The 19,944-nt window shown below is 43.2% G+C and overlaps 1 protein-coding gene across 2 annotated transcripts in view; it reads right to left on the reverse strand.

Annotated features, from left to right (window-relative positions):
• The window catches only part of AOAH (acyloxyacyl hydrolase), an 80,216-nt gene that overhangs the window by 55,849 nt on the left and 4,423 nt on the right, over positions 1-19,944 (reverse strand). For both annotated transcript variants that reach the window (XM_013194334.3, XM_066992282.1), the window contains exons 3-5: positions 8,753-8,848; positions 4,619-4,679; positions 3,427-3,526 (exon numbers count right to left, since the gene is read on the reverse strand). In XM_013194334.3, the coding sequence (XP_013049788.1) occupies positions 3,427-3,526; positions 4,619-4,679; positions 8,753-8,848 (257 nt within the window). The remainder of the gene's footprint in view (positions 1-3,426; positions 3,527-4,618; positions 4,680-8,752; positions 8,849-19,944) is intronic.

A 19,944-nucleotide genomic window follows, 5' to 3' on the forward strand; every position in this document is an offset into this window, starting at 1 on the left:
TTTTGGCTAAAACAATATCCTGTCATCCTAAAGCAACTAGCTTGGATAAATGTAGCCACTGGCAACGTTTCTGTGCAGTGCTGCAGCCATCATTAGACTATTCTCTACTGATGCAACTTTAGCCACAAGGCATGTTACAGCAACTGTAGATGCCCCCCAGACCTCAGCTGCCAGTGGCAAACCTACATGTCACTTCGACTGCACCATGCTATTTGGCCTCCTGACTTGGATGAGTCCCCAGGGCCACTTTTCTCATACAACAGGGAGCGGACAGCCTCTGGTAGCAAAGAAACATACAGCAGGAGAGCCTTCACATGCACCTGCCTTTCTAGCCCTGGTCTATAAGCCATTGGTGGCAATGAGGTGGGGTCACAGGACCCCACACCAAGTGAAATCTGCTTACTCAGTGGCACTGTACAGCCATGCTGGTGACCTGCACCAACACCTCATCGTCCTTCCACTTCTCCCCACCAACGTCAACGTCTGCTCCCAAAACGACCCTCTTTCAGCCCCAGGACTGCCCTGCCAGGCAGCTTGCTGATGAGACTCTGCCCTCCAGCTCCTTGCCGAGAGCTTTGCTCCATGAAAAGAGAGCAGTGGTTTTTATTCACAGTTGGAGCCAAGTCTCCTAGAATAATCACAGAGCACTAATGGCTTCAGGCAGGTTGGCAAAAAATTAATTTCAGCTAATTTGTCAGAGATAAGTAATATAGTGCATATACCATTTACGTGGTATGCAACATCTCAATTATGCAGATAGTTTGCTGGGTCTCTGAAGACATGGCTCTTTCCTTGACACATGTGATCTCACTAGAGCAACATCATAGAAACGTATCAAAATAAACTAGATTGAAAAAGCAGCTATGTGTTGATATTTACCATGTTAAAGACAATTAAAACCAGAACATTATACTCCTTCATAAGGGCAAGTAGCTCAGCTTGCATTTCACTCCCTTTGTCAGTACAAACACAATACTAATTCTTGAAAAATGTGCATCCAAAAGTCTAAATGAATAAATGAAGAACCTGAAAAATCAATATTGTTGAACAAAGCAGTCATTAGTATTAAAGTCTTGCTCAAATACTTGGCAGGGGACTGAGCCAGCACTTGCAGGCTCATATAACAGAAGTGATCAATCAAATTACAAACCAAAGGAGCAAATGTGAGGTAAACTGCATTTTATGCATCTGTGTCTCTGACTGTATATTATTTTTTTTTCTCCACCTGTAATTCATCTTTACCCAGTCTGACTTGTCACTGAGTTACTGTGGGCAATTTATCAACCACCTGAGCATGAATTCAGAGCCCTGCTCTTCTCCTCCCATCTCACTGCGCTGTCTGGGGACATCAAATGTGCTAAAATGGAGACCAAAGCTTGGGTAAAGAAATCATTTTGTTAATAGGGCTCCCTTAATCTTGGTGAGAAGCAAGTATGCCTTGACAGAAAGTGGGACATAACCACCACTTGGAAGGGAGAGCTTTTGCTGCTGCACAGCCACAAAAAAAAAAAAAAAAAAAAAACAAACAAAAAAAACAAAACAAAACAGGGAGGATGGGTAAGAATACCCTGATTTTGGTGCAAAGGGTTATAACAAACACTCCTGAAACTGGCTAAAAAGCTGCCCTCACTTGCTAAAACATCCCATTTGCCCTTGGCTTGGCCTCTTTTGTGCCTGTGCAGGGCTAGCTGTGACCTTTAGAAATTGCCCTGAGCTTCACAGTCTGCCAAATCAGGGAAAATTTTTGCTTACACGGAGAGCCCATCCCTCTCTTTAACTGAGGTTCATTGCCTGCATCCTCTGTCACCCCAAGAGGTGGCTTGCACTTCTGCCTCAAGCAGAAGTCAGGGTGCAGGATGGTTTAAACTTCTTTTTTTTCCCCTGACACAAGCAAGGAAGTCCATATGAAAAATATGTGTCTGGGGCTGGCACTGCAGTGTATGTGCAGCCACTGGTGCCACAGCTGTCCTCCTGCTTGCCCTGCTACACTAGGAAAGCCTGCTAGCCTCTCACCTCCAGCTTGAGGACTCCTAATTATAACAAGAACAAAAATGGGGAAAAAAAAGACTACAGTCACTGACAAAGTCTCTGCTGCTATAACAAGTGAAGAGGAGGAAAAAAACCCATGCAATTATCAGGGCAGAAACTGTTGGAGACTAAAAAAATTTGTGGGATGAGTAAAGACCTGTAATAGAGCACCCACAACAGGGCAGATCTGATGTGCTTTGGGAAAGGTGGAAAGAGCCATGAACTGTTTTACCAGTTCAGATGGAGAATTTCTGAAGAAACATGTTTGATAAACTTCGGACAATGTCCTGGTTGAATCAGGTTAGTGTGGGCCCTCTCTTCTCCAGCACACATTTTCTTTCATCCCTGCCTGGCTGCACACCCATATATCTTTACGTTGACATAGCACAGGGCATGAAAGTCATATGGGGCACCCACCTGTTATAAAATAAATTCTGTTGTCATTATTGGAATACAAGTGTTTCTGCAGCTCTTAATATTGGGTGAACTAAATCCATCCTGGAGATGAACCACAGCTCATTGAAGCCCATAAAAAGGCTCTCACTGATTTCAGTGGCTGCTAGGCAAGACCCTGTGTAAAAATATCTTATGCAAACCTTTAGAAATCAGGGAGGACTTTATCCAGATGCAGGAAAAATATTTCCAAAAATAGACACCTCAGTGAATCACTTGGTTTTTGACGTTGCCAGACAGCCACTATTGCTCTCAGGTTTCAGTGCAAACTGGGCTGCACGGTGACTGAAAGCAACCACCACAATCAAGTATATCTGTTTGAACGCCTGTGCACGTGTGTTTATGCCCGAGTGTCACTGAGCTCTGACACACAGTCAAGTCCCCACGGCATAATAACCATCTATCCCCACTGCCGTGGTAACTGCATACATTTCTAGCCTGTGGAAAAGGTCGTGCAAGTTAGCTTAAACCTCTCCCACAGCAGACCAAGCCAAGTCAAATAACCCCACATTTGTGGTGGGAAGCTAAGGCCCATGCAGGCTGTTACAGCTGATCAGACAATGCAGGATAACTTCTCATGCCATGGTAACGCAGGGGTATAGGTGAACTGCAGCTGAGTATCAGCTTGGGGGTTATTGCACTGCTTAACAATAAAGTCTGGAGATAATGAGTTTTTTTGGTCTACTCTCCCTCTCTGACCCAGGCTGGTAAAAGGAAGGTTGGCACTGTAATTCCCACTTTCTGACAGCCACATTGCTGACGCTCCAAACAGCATACTGTATACCTTCCATTCAGACAGGCATTTTCTGAAAGCATCCATATTAAAAATGTTGATTTTTTTTCCCCAGACAATGCACATGGCCTGGAAGCCTCTATACTTCTCAATCCCAGCTTAAGGAGCCATCCACAGCTCACAACTTTGAAAGAAGTCAAAAAGCAACTCACCTTGGGAGGAGGGTAAAGATGACAAAGTGGTTGTCCTGGATCCTGTTTACACAGCCTCAAGGAATGGCAGACCACATCAGCATTCATTTCCCTGTCTATGCTAAAGGAAATGGTGCAAAAACAGAGACAATTATGTTCTTTTGGGTGCTTGGAAGCAGAAGCTATTCCCATGGGAAGCTAAATCTCAGCACTACATGACAGCCTCAGCGCACTTCATCATAGCCCATAACCACTGCTCTGTGTACTGTTAAACCCTAAATAACTTTCTGCCATGGTATGCTACTCAGCATTTAAAATTGGATGACAAAAAAGCACTGCACTCGATATGCAGCACCTGAACCAAATGCATTATGACTCTTCTGTTTTTTAATCAATCAAAAGTCTGACAAAGATTTAAAGGTTAAAGTTAATGCATATGCAATTTGGCACACATGAATGTTCAGTCATTAACTCAGGAAAATAACCAGAAATCCTTCAAAGATCCTTAACCTTTAATCACCAAGCGCAAGTGCTAGGACTGTTTCCTTCTTTTTGGGACACACCTCTGCACCAATCAAGAATTAAATTAAAATGTTTGATTGGAGCACTTCTTAGTCCTGTAAGCACTTTGCAGTCCCTTGGCTAGTTTTAAAAATAAAAATAAAAACCCTAGGGAAGGAGAAGGTCTAGCAACAGCTCTGTTAATTAAACTAAGAACTTTCGAAGGGGAATAAAATGATCTATGTTATTTTTCTTTAATCACTTACATTACTTAGTGGGCTTCCCCAAGAGTGTGTATCAAGGTCAGGGCTAAGAGCATGTAGGAGCTGACAATTAGAAATCTTGATTAAAGATAAAAGGGAAAATGAGAGACAAGTGTTAACATAGTGGGACTCTGTTGAACCTGTCTTGCACACACAGGTTATTCAGATTCCTCCCTCAGCCAAACAAGCTGAATTTCAAAAGGTAATTACATCAGGTGGGCCTGATCTGAGAGGCAAATGCAGCATGAAAGTGGTTAGCAGCAGCAGCCTGTATTTATTCACTCAGGAACAGCTGTGCCAAATACCAAGCTGGAATTGCTCTCAAGCATCTCTGCTTTAGTAACCAGGTGATTTTAGGAACGGAAACCCTGCACTTCAGTCTGATAGTGCATCCATACTTCTGAAAGCACAAACTAAGCCAGGACTTGAGAAGATACAGGTATACTTACAGTTCGGCTATGTGAGGTCCGTAAAGTTCAGCAAGGACGTAACAGAAACCTTGAAGTTTTTCTAGAAAACATATGTTTTTAAAGTAACTCAGCACAGTGAAACTGGTTTAATGACAGTCAAAACACAGCAAGATTTGCTTTAGGTGAATGACGATTTATCTAAGAGAAATGTGTGTGACTGTGACCTCAGCATAGAACCAGAGAATGGGTGAACTCCTGAATTTCTGACCTAGGCTGGGATATGAAGCCCTTCTCTGGCTTTAGACAAGCCACATGGAAAAGACTGAAAAGAATAACAAGCATTTGCTAAACGTTCTGAGCATTGCATCACGTGAAAGCCAAAACAAATCATGAATGCTGCAGCATTTTCTGAGCAGTTTAAGCAAACTGTGATGGGCTTAAAAGAAGAAAAAAAACAAATAGATAAAGTGCAGCAAGTGATGAAGGACTTCACATTACTGCTGGAGCTGCCTCTGTGTCTCTGGGGGATTTTGCAAGGTAGAAGATCCTGCTTTGTATAGAGCAGGAGTAATAACATTCAGACAAATATTTGACACTTTGCATGTTGGTGCCTTTCACAGTCTCCAGCCATGTGCTGGCTCAGGGGTCTTTCTTGAATCTGGGTGCAGTGTGCCCTCCAGGCCCTGCAGAAGACAGCTCGTCAGAGATTTCTTTAAGGTACCGTTGCAAAAAAGCAGCCCCTCCACCACTTTACAACCCCTGAAAAGAGACTGTTTCCCAGCCTGAGCAGCCAGGATCTGGCTAACCATGCACGCGTCCTGCAGAGGAGGTGCTGTGCCTTGCCTGGGCAGCACTGCTGCTGGTAGAAGCCACCAAGAGGCTGGGTTGCACCAGCAAACTCACAGCTGGTGAAATTCCTGAGAGAAGTCATTTCCTCTTGCACATCCATGGCCCTGGCTGTGCTCACCCTAGAGAAACGAGGACACGGCCCTGGAAGGTGCAGCAGGGAGTGGAAGCACAATTTCCCCAGCACCCTCCTACTCATTCAGTGTTGCAGACAGCTCTTGTAACAGCAGCAGCTGATTTTTCTTATCCCATGCCAGATATTTTATTTCAATCAAGTTATTAGCTTCATTTCTTTGCCTTCTTTGCCACATAATACCTCTCTATTGGCTTTTTAGGAGCTATCTGCGAGTCAAAAATTGGTCTCCTGGCTGGAATTAGATTTTATTCTTGTTCACCTAAAAGGAAAGGCATCACAGACATCAATAACCCTGCATTTGGTATCATTTCTGATTACAGCACCCTTGGATGAGGCTGGCCAGTGGGGCTCCTGGCTCCCTCCGGCAGCCCACAGAAGGTGGCTGGCTTCCCCAGCCCGTCCCTGGGGCATCACAGGGGATGCTCTCCATGCAGGTTTCCCAAACCAGCTGATTTCCACAAGGTTTCTGGCCCCAGAGGAGCCAGAGAGCTGCCACAGCCAGCGCTGGAGGCTGCGAGGAGGGGAGGGTTTGGCTGGCCATCAGCTCTAGGGAGCTGGTGCTGGGGGCCTGCTGGCCAGGCACATTGCTAAGTGCTGATTTCCTTGTGCCCATGACAAGGTTGGCTTCTAGCTGCCCAAAGAGGGGACAAAGGGGAGAATGACTGGTGGTGAAAAGAGCTGCAATTATATAAGATTATTGTTGGACAAGTAGAGTCCTCTTGGAAGATGCCAATGCCATTCAGGCTTCCAACAAACAGACCTGAGCCACAAGTCGTGTTTACAGGACATGCCCTGTATTTGTGTGTCCACAAACCTCCTGAACTCACACAAGAAGAGGACGCTACAGAGAGAAAGCTCTTTTGGGAAGAAGCTGTGTAAGTCATAAAGGAGGGGAAAAGAAAGAAATGATGACAAATAATGTTGAATGTTCAGGGACAAGATAAGAGCTTAAACTAAACTAAACACTGGAGAATTTAGAGAAAAACTTTGAGGTGCTTGGCCAGAAGTAAGTATACTTCCTTCTCCACTGCTTCAGGGAAGAAATCCCCTAACTGCCTTGTTCTTACATGATAAAAAAATATTTATTTATTTATTTTTCCTCTATAGCTTTGTAGTGTTAGAAACACAAATCCTGGCTGAGTCCCAGAGGATAAATATTTGCAGGAAAGATGGTATTAATCATGTTGCCATTTCCACTCAAGCTCTGAGGTGTTTACACAGCAGTGGTTGACAGAAGCAGAGCATGACTTGGAGGCAACACCAAGGCAGACAGTCTCAAAGCACATTTCAGGTATCAGACACCTCTCTTTCATTCAGCAGAGAGCCAGGATCCAGGCAAACACATATTCTTGCTAACATCCCTTTTACCACAAATACTGCCCATTCCTCCAGACCTGTCGTTTCTGTCTGCTCCTTCACTGGTGATGTTACTGTTAATATTTTCATAGTTTTATTGTCACTCAAATCACATACATGGCACATACAAATATTTTCATGCCAGCATGTGACTGTCTTCTACACAGCCTATGGGATTGAGAGGGATTGGCTGTATTCCTCTCTTGTTCTTTAAACTGTTTTTGTTTTTGAACAGCATGTAACTGCACTGAAGACGTGATCCAACTCCCCTTCATTGCAATCAAAATTATGAGGCCCTTTAACAAAAAAAAAAAAAAGAGTGCTTATTCCCTTTTTGTCCCCAGAAAAATCTCATTGCCATCCATTTGTCACAGTTATTCTAACACCTAATTGTAGGCATGTGTCTAATAATGAAATGGTTCCTTCAGCAAAAATGGCATGGCCTGATTTAATAGGCTTGCTCCTCATGAGTATCCAAGCTTTTCTATTGTTTCAAGGAGCTAGAGGAAGCTGATGAATCCTGCTGGGCTACAGAGTTCACCTCCTAGGGGAGGATAAATTGGGTTACACAGTAGCTCCTGCACAATCCCTAGGATTTTTCACTCCTTTCAAGTTCAGGGTCATTTTTTTCTATTGGGTGTATCCATGCATCTCATAGAAGGTAACTGGATTATACAGCCTTAACTAAAGGGATAATAGGATTTTATGTGTGTGAAGAATGGCAGTTGAAAAGAAATATCTTGACATGTCAGCTGAACACAGTCCATGGAGTGAATCATGATCATAGACCTAGCATGTCATGTTTTAAAGAAGAAAATTGTATTTTAATATCAGGATCAGCGCTTCTAATTGCAACTTCATAGTTATGTGCCTATAATTTAAAACACTGAGGATATTACTTATGGAATAGAAATAAGATAAGCATCATTCTGTCAATGAATGAATTCCAGTAATTACCTCCCCACCTCATCCTGTATCAGGAAATAATGTCTTGGAAAGGAAGGAATTAATATTCTACATGCATCTTCCATGAAACTGAGGTCTATAGAACAAGATGGTTTCTCAGAGATACAATTCATGAAGGCCTATATAAATGGCTCTTTAATGTAGAATCCTAAGCAACCTTTTTGCATTCATAAAGTTAAAAAGATGACATTAATGGGAGATCTAGCTACTTAAATAGTTGTAGGATTGGTCTGTGAAGCACAAAGCTATTTTGGTATTCAAACTGTTCTCTATTTAGAGACGTGCTTGGACAGAGAGACTCCCTTGGGCAGATAAAATAAGAGCAAGAAAAGTGGGAGTCCACATATATTCATATGGAATAGCTCTCACTTTTGAAATTTTTCTCATCAGTTACATTTCAATAGCTTTTCTGTGCAGACCAAATGGTTCACATCTTATCATTGTCAACCTCAGCTAATTTTTGTGATTTTACAATAGTGGCTTCCTATCCATGCTGAAAATATTTTAATCTTCTCAGTTGTTATAAAGACCCGTAACAACAAGGAAGAGGAGTGGCTGGACATACATTGAATCTGACTATTTTTAAACTGTTAACAAAGAGACAAAGGGAGACAAAGAGCAGGGAGAAAGGGACTGACAGGCATGTGGGCATAATACAACCCCATTCACTGTAACTTTGGGACAAAATCCCAGCTCTGCTGAAGCCATGTTTTCCCTGCAGATAGCACCTGGCTATCTTTCAGCTACATTGATTTTAGATGCTGCACAAGAAGTGGCTAAGGCTTTTTCAGACTCAATGTGTGAATTTTTAATTAACAGAGAAATACAGCAGTACCGATGTAACATATGGCACATTATTTGGTACTTACCAGGTATGTAGTTGCACAGTCTCTCCACGGCTGCCTTTACTGTACTGTTGTGCCACTGTGCAAGCTGTTCAATCACAGAGACCACAAGCACACATCCTTCAAACAAACAAACAGAGTGAATACAGTTATCCCCATTGTGTGATGAAGCACCTTGTGCCACACTTCAGGTGTCATTGGGCATTTAATATCTTGACATGCTCCATGGCAGATGAGTGCTTGGGGTTTGGGGGGAGTGAATAACTGTAAATTTCTGACTTTATTCAAAAACATGTAGGTTATCAGAGAGACATGTCGATGTAAAAGGAAAGTGCAGAACAGTCTGGCTTTTACAGCACTGGACATTGCTGTTAAATAAAGGATTTTCCATCCTTTCAAGGATGAAAACCAAGGAGTGCAGTGGAGAGCTGCAGCTTACAGCTGTCTGCTTTGCCTCCTGCCCTCCTGGTACCTCTCACACAAAAAAGGACACATGTCTGTACCTGATGGGACTTCTTGTTCACACAAGCCACACAGAAAGCTACCAAAACTAAAAAATAAATGGGTGTTGTGGCTGCCTGAAGAAGAAATGTCATGGACCAGACGTGTGTGCTGACAGCCATGAAGCATCACACAACCACTGTGGCACCATTTCTTCACAGGCTTTCCTCTGAAGACCAGTGGTGTTTGGCATGTGTAGGGCCATTAGGCCCAGCTAGCCATTTCCTAAAGCCAGAATGCCACTGGGTTCTTTTTGCTCTCCTATGGTTGTAAAGAAGCCATTTCCTCTGAACTACGAAGGTGATCATGTCACATCACTAATCTTGGTGTAAGCAGGAATAAAGCTTAGCTGCTGCTTGGAGTGGGTACAGCTGAGACCCAAGAGCTTACACATCATAGTAAGGTGTGATGCACTAATTTTCTGATACTTTTAAGATGAAGAAGGTTCAGTGTCATCTGCATATACAAATAATTCCAAATTCACACGATGACCATAACCCTCTCATTTCAGGCAGATTTTTAAATTGCTGTGAGCCGGCATTGCACTCTCTCTTTCTGCAGTGGCTCCATCGTTTTATTAAACAAACAAACAAACAAACAAAACACATTTGGTGATGTCAACTCTAACAAAAATAGTTACACTTCACAACAGGGAGTGTGAGGTCCCAGCCTGGACTCAGAGCCTGCGTAACACAGGTGGGTATCCCAGGCAGCCAGGAGACAGGGAGCCAGAAGGCCAATTTCCAGCAGCATGAATAAAGATTTCTCCTCAAAATCCCTGTAGCTGAACCTTCTTTCTTCCCTGGTACAAGGAATCTCAGCTCTCAAAATTGTCACTGACAAGTCCAGAAATGGAGGGAAGCTGCAACATTTAGAAGTGGATGAGGATCCATCTCTTTCCAGATCTCAAGAGAATTAATGTTTAGGTTTCTAGACTGGCACGACTCTTCTAAGTGAGCTTTTAAATTCCTACCAAGTGCCTATGTGCTATTAAATCAAAGTGGTATTTTTCAACATAAATAACTTCAATGCTCCTATGGATCAAGTGGCAAGTCAAAGAGGAGGTAGAATAATTGGAACTTGCAGTTCCAATATCTTTGATTTGTCTGTTACTCCTCCTGCACCAAAAACAGTAATTCAGTGGAAATTACAATGAACTTGCCACCTCTTTTGCAAAGATAAAAGCCCACTTCTCCATACTTATTAAACAAAACTCTCACTCAAAGTCCTCTGCAGAATTATTTATAAAGGATGCCATTACCTCTCATCAGCCTAGAAGAATAAGAGAGTATATGGAGACAGATTCAACCAAGAGAAAACCCCGAAACAAGTCATTCCTTCTTCTCTCAGCCCTGCAAAACACACAAGCTAGTCCAAGGAATTAAGTTAATTAAAAACACAATGGCTCATAAAGAGACTTCAGTTGTTTGCATGCAAGCCATGTCCTGCACTGGACCCACAGACAGAAAACAGACCCTGGTTTATTTGTGACAGTAGCATGGGCTCCATCACTTAGTGCTGAGACAGTGGTGCACATCCTCCAGACATCCTGCAAGGTGTGTGTTGCCTCTCTTGGTAGTTACAAGGCTGTATTATTAACATATGTAAGCAAATCAGAGACAAAATTACCTGTCCCCTGCCTTTTTACTGTGTCTGTTTTATTCATGAGGAGAGAGGCTCAGAAAAATTAAATGACCAAAATGATGCCTTAACCACAAAACATATTCTTTCCATGCCTTCCTTTCTTCTCTTACTAAGGTTGAGCTTTCATCTAAATATCTTGCTGTCTAGAAGTCAGAAAGACAAAAAGAAGTCCAAGAGGAAAGATAGAAACAAGGCAGTCCTTTGATATTTTCTGAAAAAAGAAAAAAAAAAAAAAACAGTTTCTATTGTTTTACCAATCATTGCTTAATGAAGCTATGAATGAGGACATACCAGTGATTAGCAGATATGAATCCAGGAGTCCTTGAGGGGTGAATATGAGAAGGAGAGAAGGAAACCCAGCACAGGAACAGGGGGCCCTGGCTGTGTCCAGCATTCTAAAAGTCTGTCTGCCACCTCCAGCATCCTCTGCAGGACCTCTGCATGCACCACCATGATGGAGCTCACAAATTGTCACCACTGGGAGAATGACGCTGCCTGCTGCCCCAACCACGAATGGCTCTGAGCTTGAACCAAAGCGGAGTTATTCACACTAAAGGCAGACTAAGCAGCTGGCCGAGAGATTGTCTCATTGTGAGGAAACAAAGAAGTTCCTCTCCTGTCTAATCAGCCATGGTCTCATTAACTCACATTTGTTATCACAGCCAGGTCTTCCCTCCTCTGCTAGGATCAGTGCAGACAAAGGGGCAGCGGAAGCACAGCCTGAGCAACGCTCAAAATCCAACAGGTTGTCCTGAGGATAAAAATACCCTTGGCGCTTCACTTTCCTCTGGAATACAGAAAGACAGCCTCCACTGAAGATGTAAGACATTTTCTCTCTCATGTTTGTCAAAGTACTGCAGAGGGGGGAAAATAGCTATTTTTGGTCCAGCTCTGCCAAATAGAAACAGAATACTTAATCACAAAAACAATCATTCAGGTAACCCTACTCAGGAAGAGGTCTCCTGGCAATTAAATGGAAGTTTTTCATGTTGATTAAGTCAGTCAGGCACTTCTGTGTCTATTGAACCAGGCCCAAAGGGAGATTTGCTTTGCCTGAGAATTAACAGAGTCATTTCTGAGATGGTGAAGTACTTAATGCAGTACCTTGGGCTACTGCATGCTAAATGAATATAAATAACAATAATGAATATAAATAACAATAATAGCCTGGCAACTTGGGAAAAACCCACGGAGCTGAACTTCAGGGTGTTTGCTCTCATAAACTCATCTTTACTGTCACACAGAGGATGCTAAAACCCCTCCCTGCTGCAGGCACCCATCAGCCACAACTTCATTCTTCGAGTGCTCCCCTTGAATGCAGTTTCTCCAGATGAAACACTGCACATGGCAGGACAAGCAGGTGAAGAAAGACTTGACTGATTTTCAAGGGGGTCTGCACTTCCAGTTAGAGGTGTCCTTAGCCTCAGATGCTGTGGCTCTTTGCTCCTCCTGGTCTGCTGGCACTTCTTATTGTCCCACCACAGGCCATGCCCCTGGTGACTTCAGAGCCCTTCCTCTAGACTGAGGTCATCAGGAGCAGCTCTTGGAGACTTTAAGTTACTCAGGAAAAGGAGGAACGTGTAAGGACTCACTCCAGTCCAGGGAGTCAACCCCACCCATGCTCCCTGATTTTTGGATAAAAAACACACTCTCCCCAGGGAGCAACTCAGATTTATTCTCTAGGAGAACCTATGTCCTGTGTTGGGCTATAGGTAAAGCCTCAAGGGGTTAGTGTCCATAAACTGAAGTTAACTCAGACTATCCTTGCTCCTACTACAAATCCTTGTTTCTCATCATATAGGACATCTTCCTCTGGATTTAGTGGTAGGAAAAGGATTCATGGCTGGCTGCAGCACAAGAAGCCACTACCCCCTAACAAAATCAACAGAAATGTCCCTGCATGCTAAGTAAGCAAATCATCAGAAATGCTAACAAGTTATCCTAACCTTTAAAAGGTCTTAATCCTGTAGGCTAAAAATGGAAAATAGCTAAAAATGACAGGGGGAAATCATATGTCTTCAACTGTGGAAATTTCACTGCTATAATTAAGTATGATTACTTGTGTGTGAGAATATAAACTTCTTAATACTCTGGGATCTGTAGAAAAGCACTTCCAGATCTGGACAGTCATTAGCAACTATTGCTTGCTTTTAATTTACTACATATTTACATGTGATTTATTTATCATTATGAGCTGGGCACATACAAAGCAATGTATCATAGAATGACTTGAGTTGGAAGGGACCTTAAAGATCACACAGTTCCAACCCCCTGCCATGGGCAGGGACACCTCCCACCTGACCAGGTTGCCCAAAGCCCCATTTGACCTCACCTTGAACACCTCCAGGAATGGGGCATCCACAGCTTCTCTGGGCAACCTGTCCCAGTGCCTCAACACCCTGAGCAAAGAATTTCCTTCTAGCATCTAATCTAAATCTCCCCTCTTTTAGTTTAAAACTATACCCACTTGTCCTATCACTATCTGCCCATGTAAAAAGTCACTCTTCATCTTTTTATAACCCCCCTTTAGGTACTGAAAGGACACAGTGAGGTCTCCCCGGAGCCTTTTCTTCTCCAGGCTGAACAGTCCCAGCTCTCTCAGACCTTCTTCACAGGAGAGGTGCTCCAGCCCTCTGATTATCCTCATGGCCCTCCTCTGGAACCATTCAAACAGCCCCACATCTTTCCTCTGCTGGGGGCTCCAGACCTGGAAGCAGTATTCCAAGTGGGGCCGCACAATCCCCCTCACAAGGGGCACAATCACTTCCCTCACCCTGCTGGCCACCCCTCTGTTGATGCAGCTCAGGATGCAGTTGGCCTTCTGGGCTGCAAGCATGCACTGCTGGCTTGTGTAGAGCTTTTCATCCACCAGAACTCCCAAGTCCTTCTCTGCAGGGCTGCTCTCAATGAGTTCTTCTCCCAGTCTGTTCTCATGTCTGGGATTGCCCCGACCCAGGTGCAGCACCTTGCACTTGGACTTGTTGAATCTCATTAGGTTCACATGGGCCCACTTATCTAGCTTGTCCAGGTCCCTTTGGATGGCATCCCTTCCTTCTGGTATATCAACTGCACTGCTCAGCTTGGTGTCATCTGCAAACTTGCTGAGGGTGCACTTGACTCCACTGTCTATGTCATTAACAAAGATATTAAACTGCACTGGTCCCAAGACAGACCCCTGAGGAACACCACTTGTCACTGGCCTCCACCTGGACATAGAGCTGTTGACTGCAACTCAGTTTGCCCAGCAGGCAAACTGATGGCTCAGCCATCCCCTTTTCCTGCCTTCCCTGCTTGATTTCTTACACATGAGGATTGAGAGCTCTTGCACTCTAAGTGTTCTTAAAGAGTTGCCAGCTCTGATCAGTTGCTCTGTCACCAAGGTCAGTGTCCCATGGGGTCTCATCCACTAATTCTTTAAATAGCTGGGAATTTGGTCTCCTAATGTTCATGGTCCCGACTTTGCTCTATGCCGGGCCCATATTCCTCAGATCACAAACTCAGCCATGGTGTGGTTGCTGCAGCCCAGGCTGCCTCCAGTCTCAGCCTCGTTAACGAGTTTGTCTGTGTTGGGGAGCACCAGGCCCAGCAATGCTTCTCCTCTGGCTGGTTTGCCACAAACCTGGGCCTTGAAGTTACCCTTAGTGCACCGCAGGAGTCTCCTGAGTTGCTTGCAGTCTGCTGTGCTGCTCTCCCAGCAGACGTCCAGGGGTCGAGGTCCACGTCCAGGTGAGAGCCTGCGGGCACAACGCTTCTTGTAGCTGAAGCAGGAAGGCCTCAGCAACAGGCTCCCCTCGGCCAGGCAGCTGCCCACAACGCTCTTGCCCCACTTGCTCAGGTGAACCCCATCCAGTGTCAGCATGCCCAGTCTCTCAAAGGTGCGTCTGAGATCGTAGAACCCAAACCCCTGAGTATGGCACTAGTCATGCAGCAAATTGTTCACCTGATCCATCCATCTCCTTCTTTTGGGGTCCCAGACTCCAACTGGGAGGATAGAGAACAGTACCTGTGCTCCTGATCCCTTCAACATCTTTCTGAGGGACACAGAACCCTTTTTGATATTTCAGAGTCACCTCACTGCAGCCTTATTCAACCCTACATGAAAAAGTAGGGATGGGTTTTAGCTCCTTGGCTTTACCAGGCTTGGTAGCCTCTTCGTGATATCATGACTGTGGGTTCCCAGCAGGCAGCAAACATCTCTGGAGAGATTGTCCAGATGGCAAATTGGTGCTTCAGTGCCTCTCAGCAAGGAATGTCCAATCACTAACACCCTTCACCCTAGGGCAGTTTCCTGGACTTCCCTGCAGTGTAGGGTCTGGTCTGGGTCTGGGTAGATAGGCTTCATAATCAAAGATGATGAAAAGCTCAACTTTTCTTTTTTGTAGTTGCATACGAATTTCGTTAGAAACAAGTTTCAAGAAATTGACTTTGCTGTCACACTTCAATAACAGGTTTCAACACCTTGCCAGGCTGAAGGATGTTTTCTCTGGAAGAAATTCATTGGTGGTATAATGCCTACCAGCCATTAGAAACTAGACTTTGGTATTAATAAAACACTTGTCTCTTTTAGTGGTAGTTTGTCCCATCTGCTATTAATTTCTGAAGAGATAAGAGAGAACCATAACCATTTTGCTCAGCAGCAGTAATCTGAAAATACACATCAGGAAGTACTTCTCCCTGTGTATTTGAAAATAGCATGTAATAATAAAATGATGTTTCCAATACTCTTGGAAAAAAAAATCATACCCCAATAATAAAATCAGAGCTAGAGATTCACTTCCTAGCCACAAAGCCTCTGGCAGTTTGAACAGACTATTTAACTTAATCCACTTCTGCTGCACATGTTTGAAAGGATCTATAATTAGAATTATACCTTCAGATGTCAAGGAGTGTCTGGATGCTGAGAGATGCTTTTCTGAGTTTTGGATTTGTGGATATTTTTGTCCTGTTAAATGGATTTCTGGCACCTAGCACATCCTCCTTTGCCATTTTTTGCTCATGCTCGTGAGTGTTGGAGTCTTTTCTTGCCCATCCAGCCATATCACCATTCCCCAGCTATAAATTAGCTGTACCCCTGAAGCACAAGAAGGAAATAAGCCAAGAAAAGTGGCCTTGGACACAAATAGCTCTCCACAAGCCCTGCCCACTAGGCTGTAGTTACCCTGCCTGCTCCCTGTGTGGCAGGAGCTGGAGCCTCACTTGGTGAACAGGCCTCTGCCTCAAATACCTGTCTGCAGCAGTAAAGCCCCTGTAAAAACAAATCCATCTATCACATTCCTGGTTCTATATAGAAGACGAAAGTTTTCATGAAACATGGGCTTCACTTCTTCCATTTCGGACGATCATTTCATGTTGTGGGTTCCAGTACATCTTTTAAAATGAATTATACAGAGGTCGAGTTCCCAGAGGTAGTCTACAAAGTGTATCAGATCATATTGTGACTTCTCATGCTGATGCTAATGTTCTGGAGTAAAAACATCTCTTTCCTAATTTGCCTAATCCAGGTCCAGTTCAACCCCAAATAAGGCATTCCTATTTGAAATGAGTGTGGGGAGCTAATTAGAAGTCAGCAGGTCTACTGTTTTCTCCCCTGAGATGGGGAACAAAACTGTACATGGGTACTCCAGGTGCAGACAGACCATGGATATTCAATGCCCAATACAGGAAAGATTTCTTTTCCACTATATATACCTTTCCTAATACTTCCCCATACCCATTTTGCATTCTACTGCTGCTTCTGAGCACTGAGCTGATACCTTCAAAGAACAACCCATTGAAATCTCTGGATTTCCTTCCAGCATGCAAATAGTCAGCTCAACAGATGTAAGTGTATAAGCAAAGTTAGGATTGTTATTTTCCATGTGCATCTGCAGCGTTTGTTGCTTTGAAAGACTATTTAGAAAGGGATGTGACTATGAAAGTCTTTTAACTCAGACTTTGTTTCTTATTCCATTCACAGTTAGAGGTATTGTATTTCATAGAGATACTGATGTGATGGAATATAATTATAGGTATCTGTATTCTAATATGTTGGTGTATACAAGACCTTTTTTGCCATAAATTTGCCAAGTGTCATAAAATATCCTGAAAATGCTAAATGGTATAGTACTCCCAAAACTGACACTGGGCATAAAATCACATATAGTATACTGGGTAAAGATGTTTTTGAAATTTTGATGTCAATATAGCAGTATCTCAAGTGTATCATAGCTCTGTAACAAAAATAGCTAACCCTGGAATATCAATTATCATTTCTGTTGCTCATGCCTCTGCAGCTCATGCAACAGCAGTAAGACACTTTAGACCCTGAGCTTCAGAGCTCTACTCATTCATTACTGTTTCCTTAAGACGTCCTATGAGGACTCTGATATCGTTACGCTGGTACAGAAAATTTAGTTTCCATCTAGTGGAACACTCTGGTATCTATACCTGCCAGCTAAATGCATCCCTGGTGTTTCCTGTAGTATACTTTAAAGAGCCCTATTTAACAAGATCTATAACCCCAGGCATTTCCAATGGAAAATTACTTTAATTAATTAAAAAAATGTATGTGTGCCATTAACATATTTTTCATTTTCAAATCTGGGAAGAGTATTAAAAATGTACTGAAGCCTGAATGGTGGCAGAGGCAGTTTTATTATCTCTTGACATTGGGACTGTTCCCTTGTCCTGTGCCAAACAGTAAGCCACATGGATAATTTCATCCAGTCTTCAAAGATTTGACCATTTTAAGATTTGGAATGCACAAAACTTGTTTCAGATGTACAGTTCCTAAAAGCACTGAAAATGATTGCCTTAAATATAAGCAGGTTGTTCTGAAGTTCTGTGTAGGGCTAACATATGAACAGGAGTGGGAGGCACACATGTTGTGGCAATCAGCAATCAAACAGACAATACTAAATAAATAAGATTAAAGAAAACATATACTAAAGGCAAGCATCAGTGACATACAAGACTACCCATGTCTGTATATGCACATATATGTGTGTGTATTTACACCCAAATGTACGTATTTAGGTAGGTATGCAAAGCACACCTTTTTATTGAGATCAGTAGATATATTTACATTTTAGAGTCATAAACTTTCAATAGGACTTGGGGTGATCTTGAAAATTAAATTTTTACCATCAGTTGTTGAAAAATACAAATTGCTGTAGAAAATATTTCCTTTTTAAGAGTTGCTTTCATATCTTCCGCACTACTCATGCCTGTGGTTTTTCTGTCCGAAGAACAATCGTAGCAAAAAAGGCTGCAGTTAAATTTGCTATTTATTGCTGATCATCAGACAAAGTTTTGCTGCTGTGTTAACTGACCAATGTCAGTGAAGTGAACAGAGGTGCTGCAGCTTGATACCGAGTTAACTGCAATCGAAACCAAGCCCAGACTTTCAGTGAGATCCATCGTGGTGCTACACCGATATCGGGCATGGCCTTTTTACAGGACTCATCGAGGTGTGTATTATAGGTGCTGTCATGGTGCCTCCCCAGACAATATGCACACATCCGCTTTGTCTGAGCGTGGTGATGAAAAGCCTTCAGCCCCCTTTGGCGAATCCCACTGCATAAAGTTTTTGGGAGCTCCAAATTCCACTGGTCCTGCTGCCACTCTGCGGGCGTATTTCATCCCCGCATCCACACACAGCTAGACAGAGGCGAGCTGCTGGGGACATCGACTATCACACAAATCAACACAGGTGGGAGCTGGTGTTTTGTACAGCTGGGCAGCTCCGAAACATCCATTTTTTAATATAACCGGAGCTGAAAATATGTTTGAAAACCACACATCTTCATACATTAGGAATTACATTCTCATGGGTGAACGGAAGAGGTAACCCATGAAGGTTACTGAGAACGGCATTATATTGAGCACAAAGGCAGTGAAATTTGCTTCCCTGGCTGCTGACCCACAGGATCTCACTTTGCTAGCAAAGAAGATGGAAAGCGCTGCTGTCCGGGTGTATCGAGCACTTCCTGACTAATAGCCTCATTCCAAAAAGGGCAGCCAAAGTTAATCGGCAAAAAGAGCAGGGCAGCCTGCTGCTGGGGAGAAAATAAATAAACTCTGCTATTTGCAAATGATGCTTGCAGTCACACAAGAGAGAGCCAGAAACGCCGTCCGGGAAGAAGCCATCCTACACACACCTCTAGTCTAGCAGCTAATCAATGGTGTCCGTGCTGTTCCTAAGGGACAGGGTAGACACAGAAATGTTAAGACCTCTAATGAGGTCTTCTACGGCCTCCTCAGGAACTGATGACAGTGCTTACTTATTGTTACCACTGGAATACACTCTTCCTAACCTGAATGCCCCTAATCTGAATAGTATTTATTTCCATTATTTATTGCTGTGTCTGTTAGGATCCTGGAGGATAAATCACCCCTTTAATGTTTTTGAGAACAGATTTAACATCTTTTCTCAAGTTTGTCCTCTCTAGACTAATTAACTCCAATTTATTCAATCATGCTTTATAGTTTATGTTTGTTTTCCTCTGAAATCTCCAGTCACTCTGCTTCATTCTTGATGCACAGCCCCAAAAGGGAATGCAGAAATTCCTCAGGGGCTTTGTCAGTGCTGAGAAAGGTAGTGGGTTACTTCACATGTCTTGCAAGCTAACTCCTGTTCACGCATCTTGGTGTCTGCAGTGTGTGCGTTCATCCTGACAGCATGCCATCATTGTGCCACTACAAGCCCAGATGATCTTCCCTGGGGATGCTACCTAGCCAGCCATTCCTCATCTGCATACCTGTGTTGAAATAATTTTTTTTTTTTTTGTGGGACAACTACTCCAAGTTTTCAAGACTGTTTTGAATATAATCCTGCCCTACACTATACTTGCAAGCCTTCTCAGTTTTATCTGAGCTATTAATTTAATACCACTCTATTATCCAGGCTAAACAAAATATGGAATGATAGTACATTCAAAGTTGAGGTCTAAGAAAGATCTGATTTTGTACATCCTTCCGCATAGGGAGTGGGCCATTTGTAATTACTCTCTGAACAAGGCCATTCACCAGTTTTATTGTGCTGTGTAGAAACTTAATCAGTGTCACACAACTCTCAGCCATCAGATTAGTGC

The sequence above is a fragment of the Anser cygnoides genome, chromosome 2 (assembly GCF_040182565.1).
Source record: "Anser cygnoides isolate HZ-2024a breed goose chromosome 2, Taihu_goose_T2T_genome, whole genome shotgun sequence".
NCBI classification, from domain to species: domain Eukaryota; kingdom Metazoa; phylum Chordata; class Aves; order Anseriformes; family Anatidae; genus Anser; species Anser cygnoides.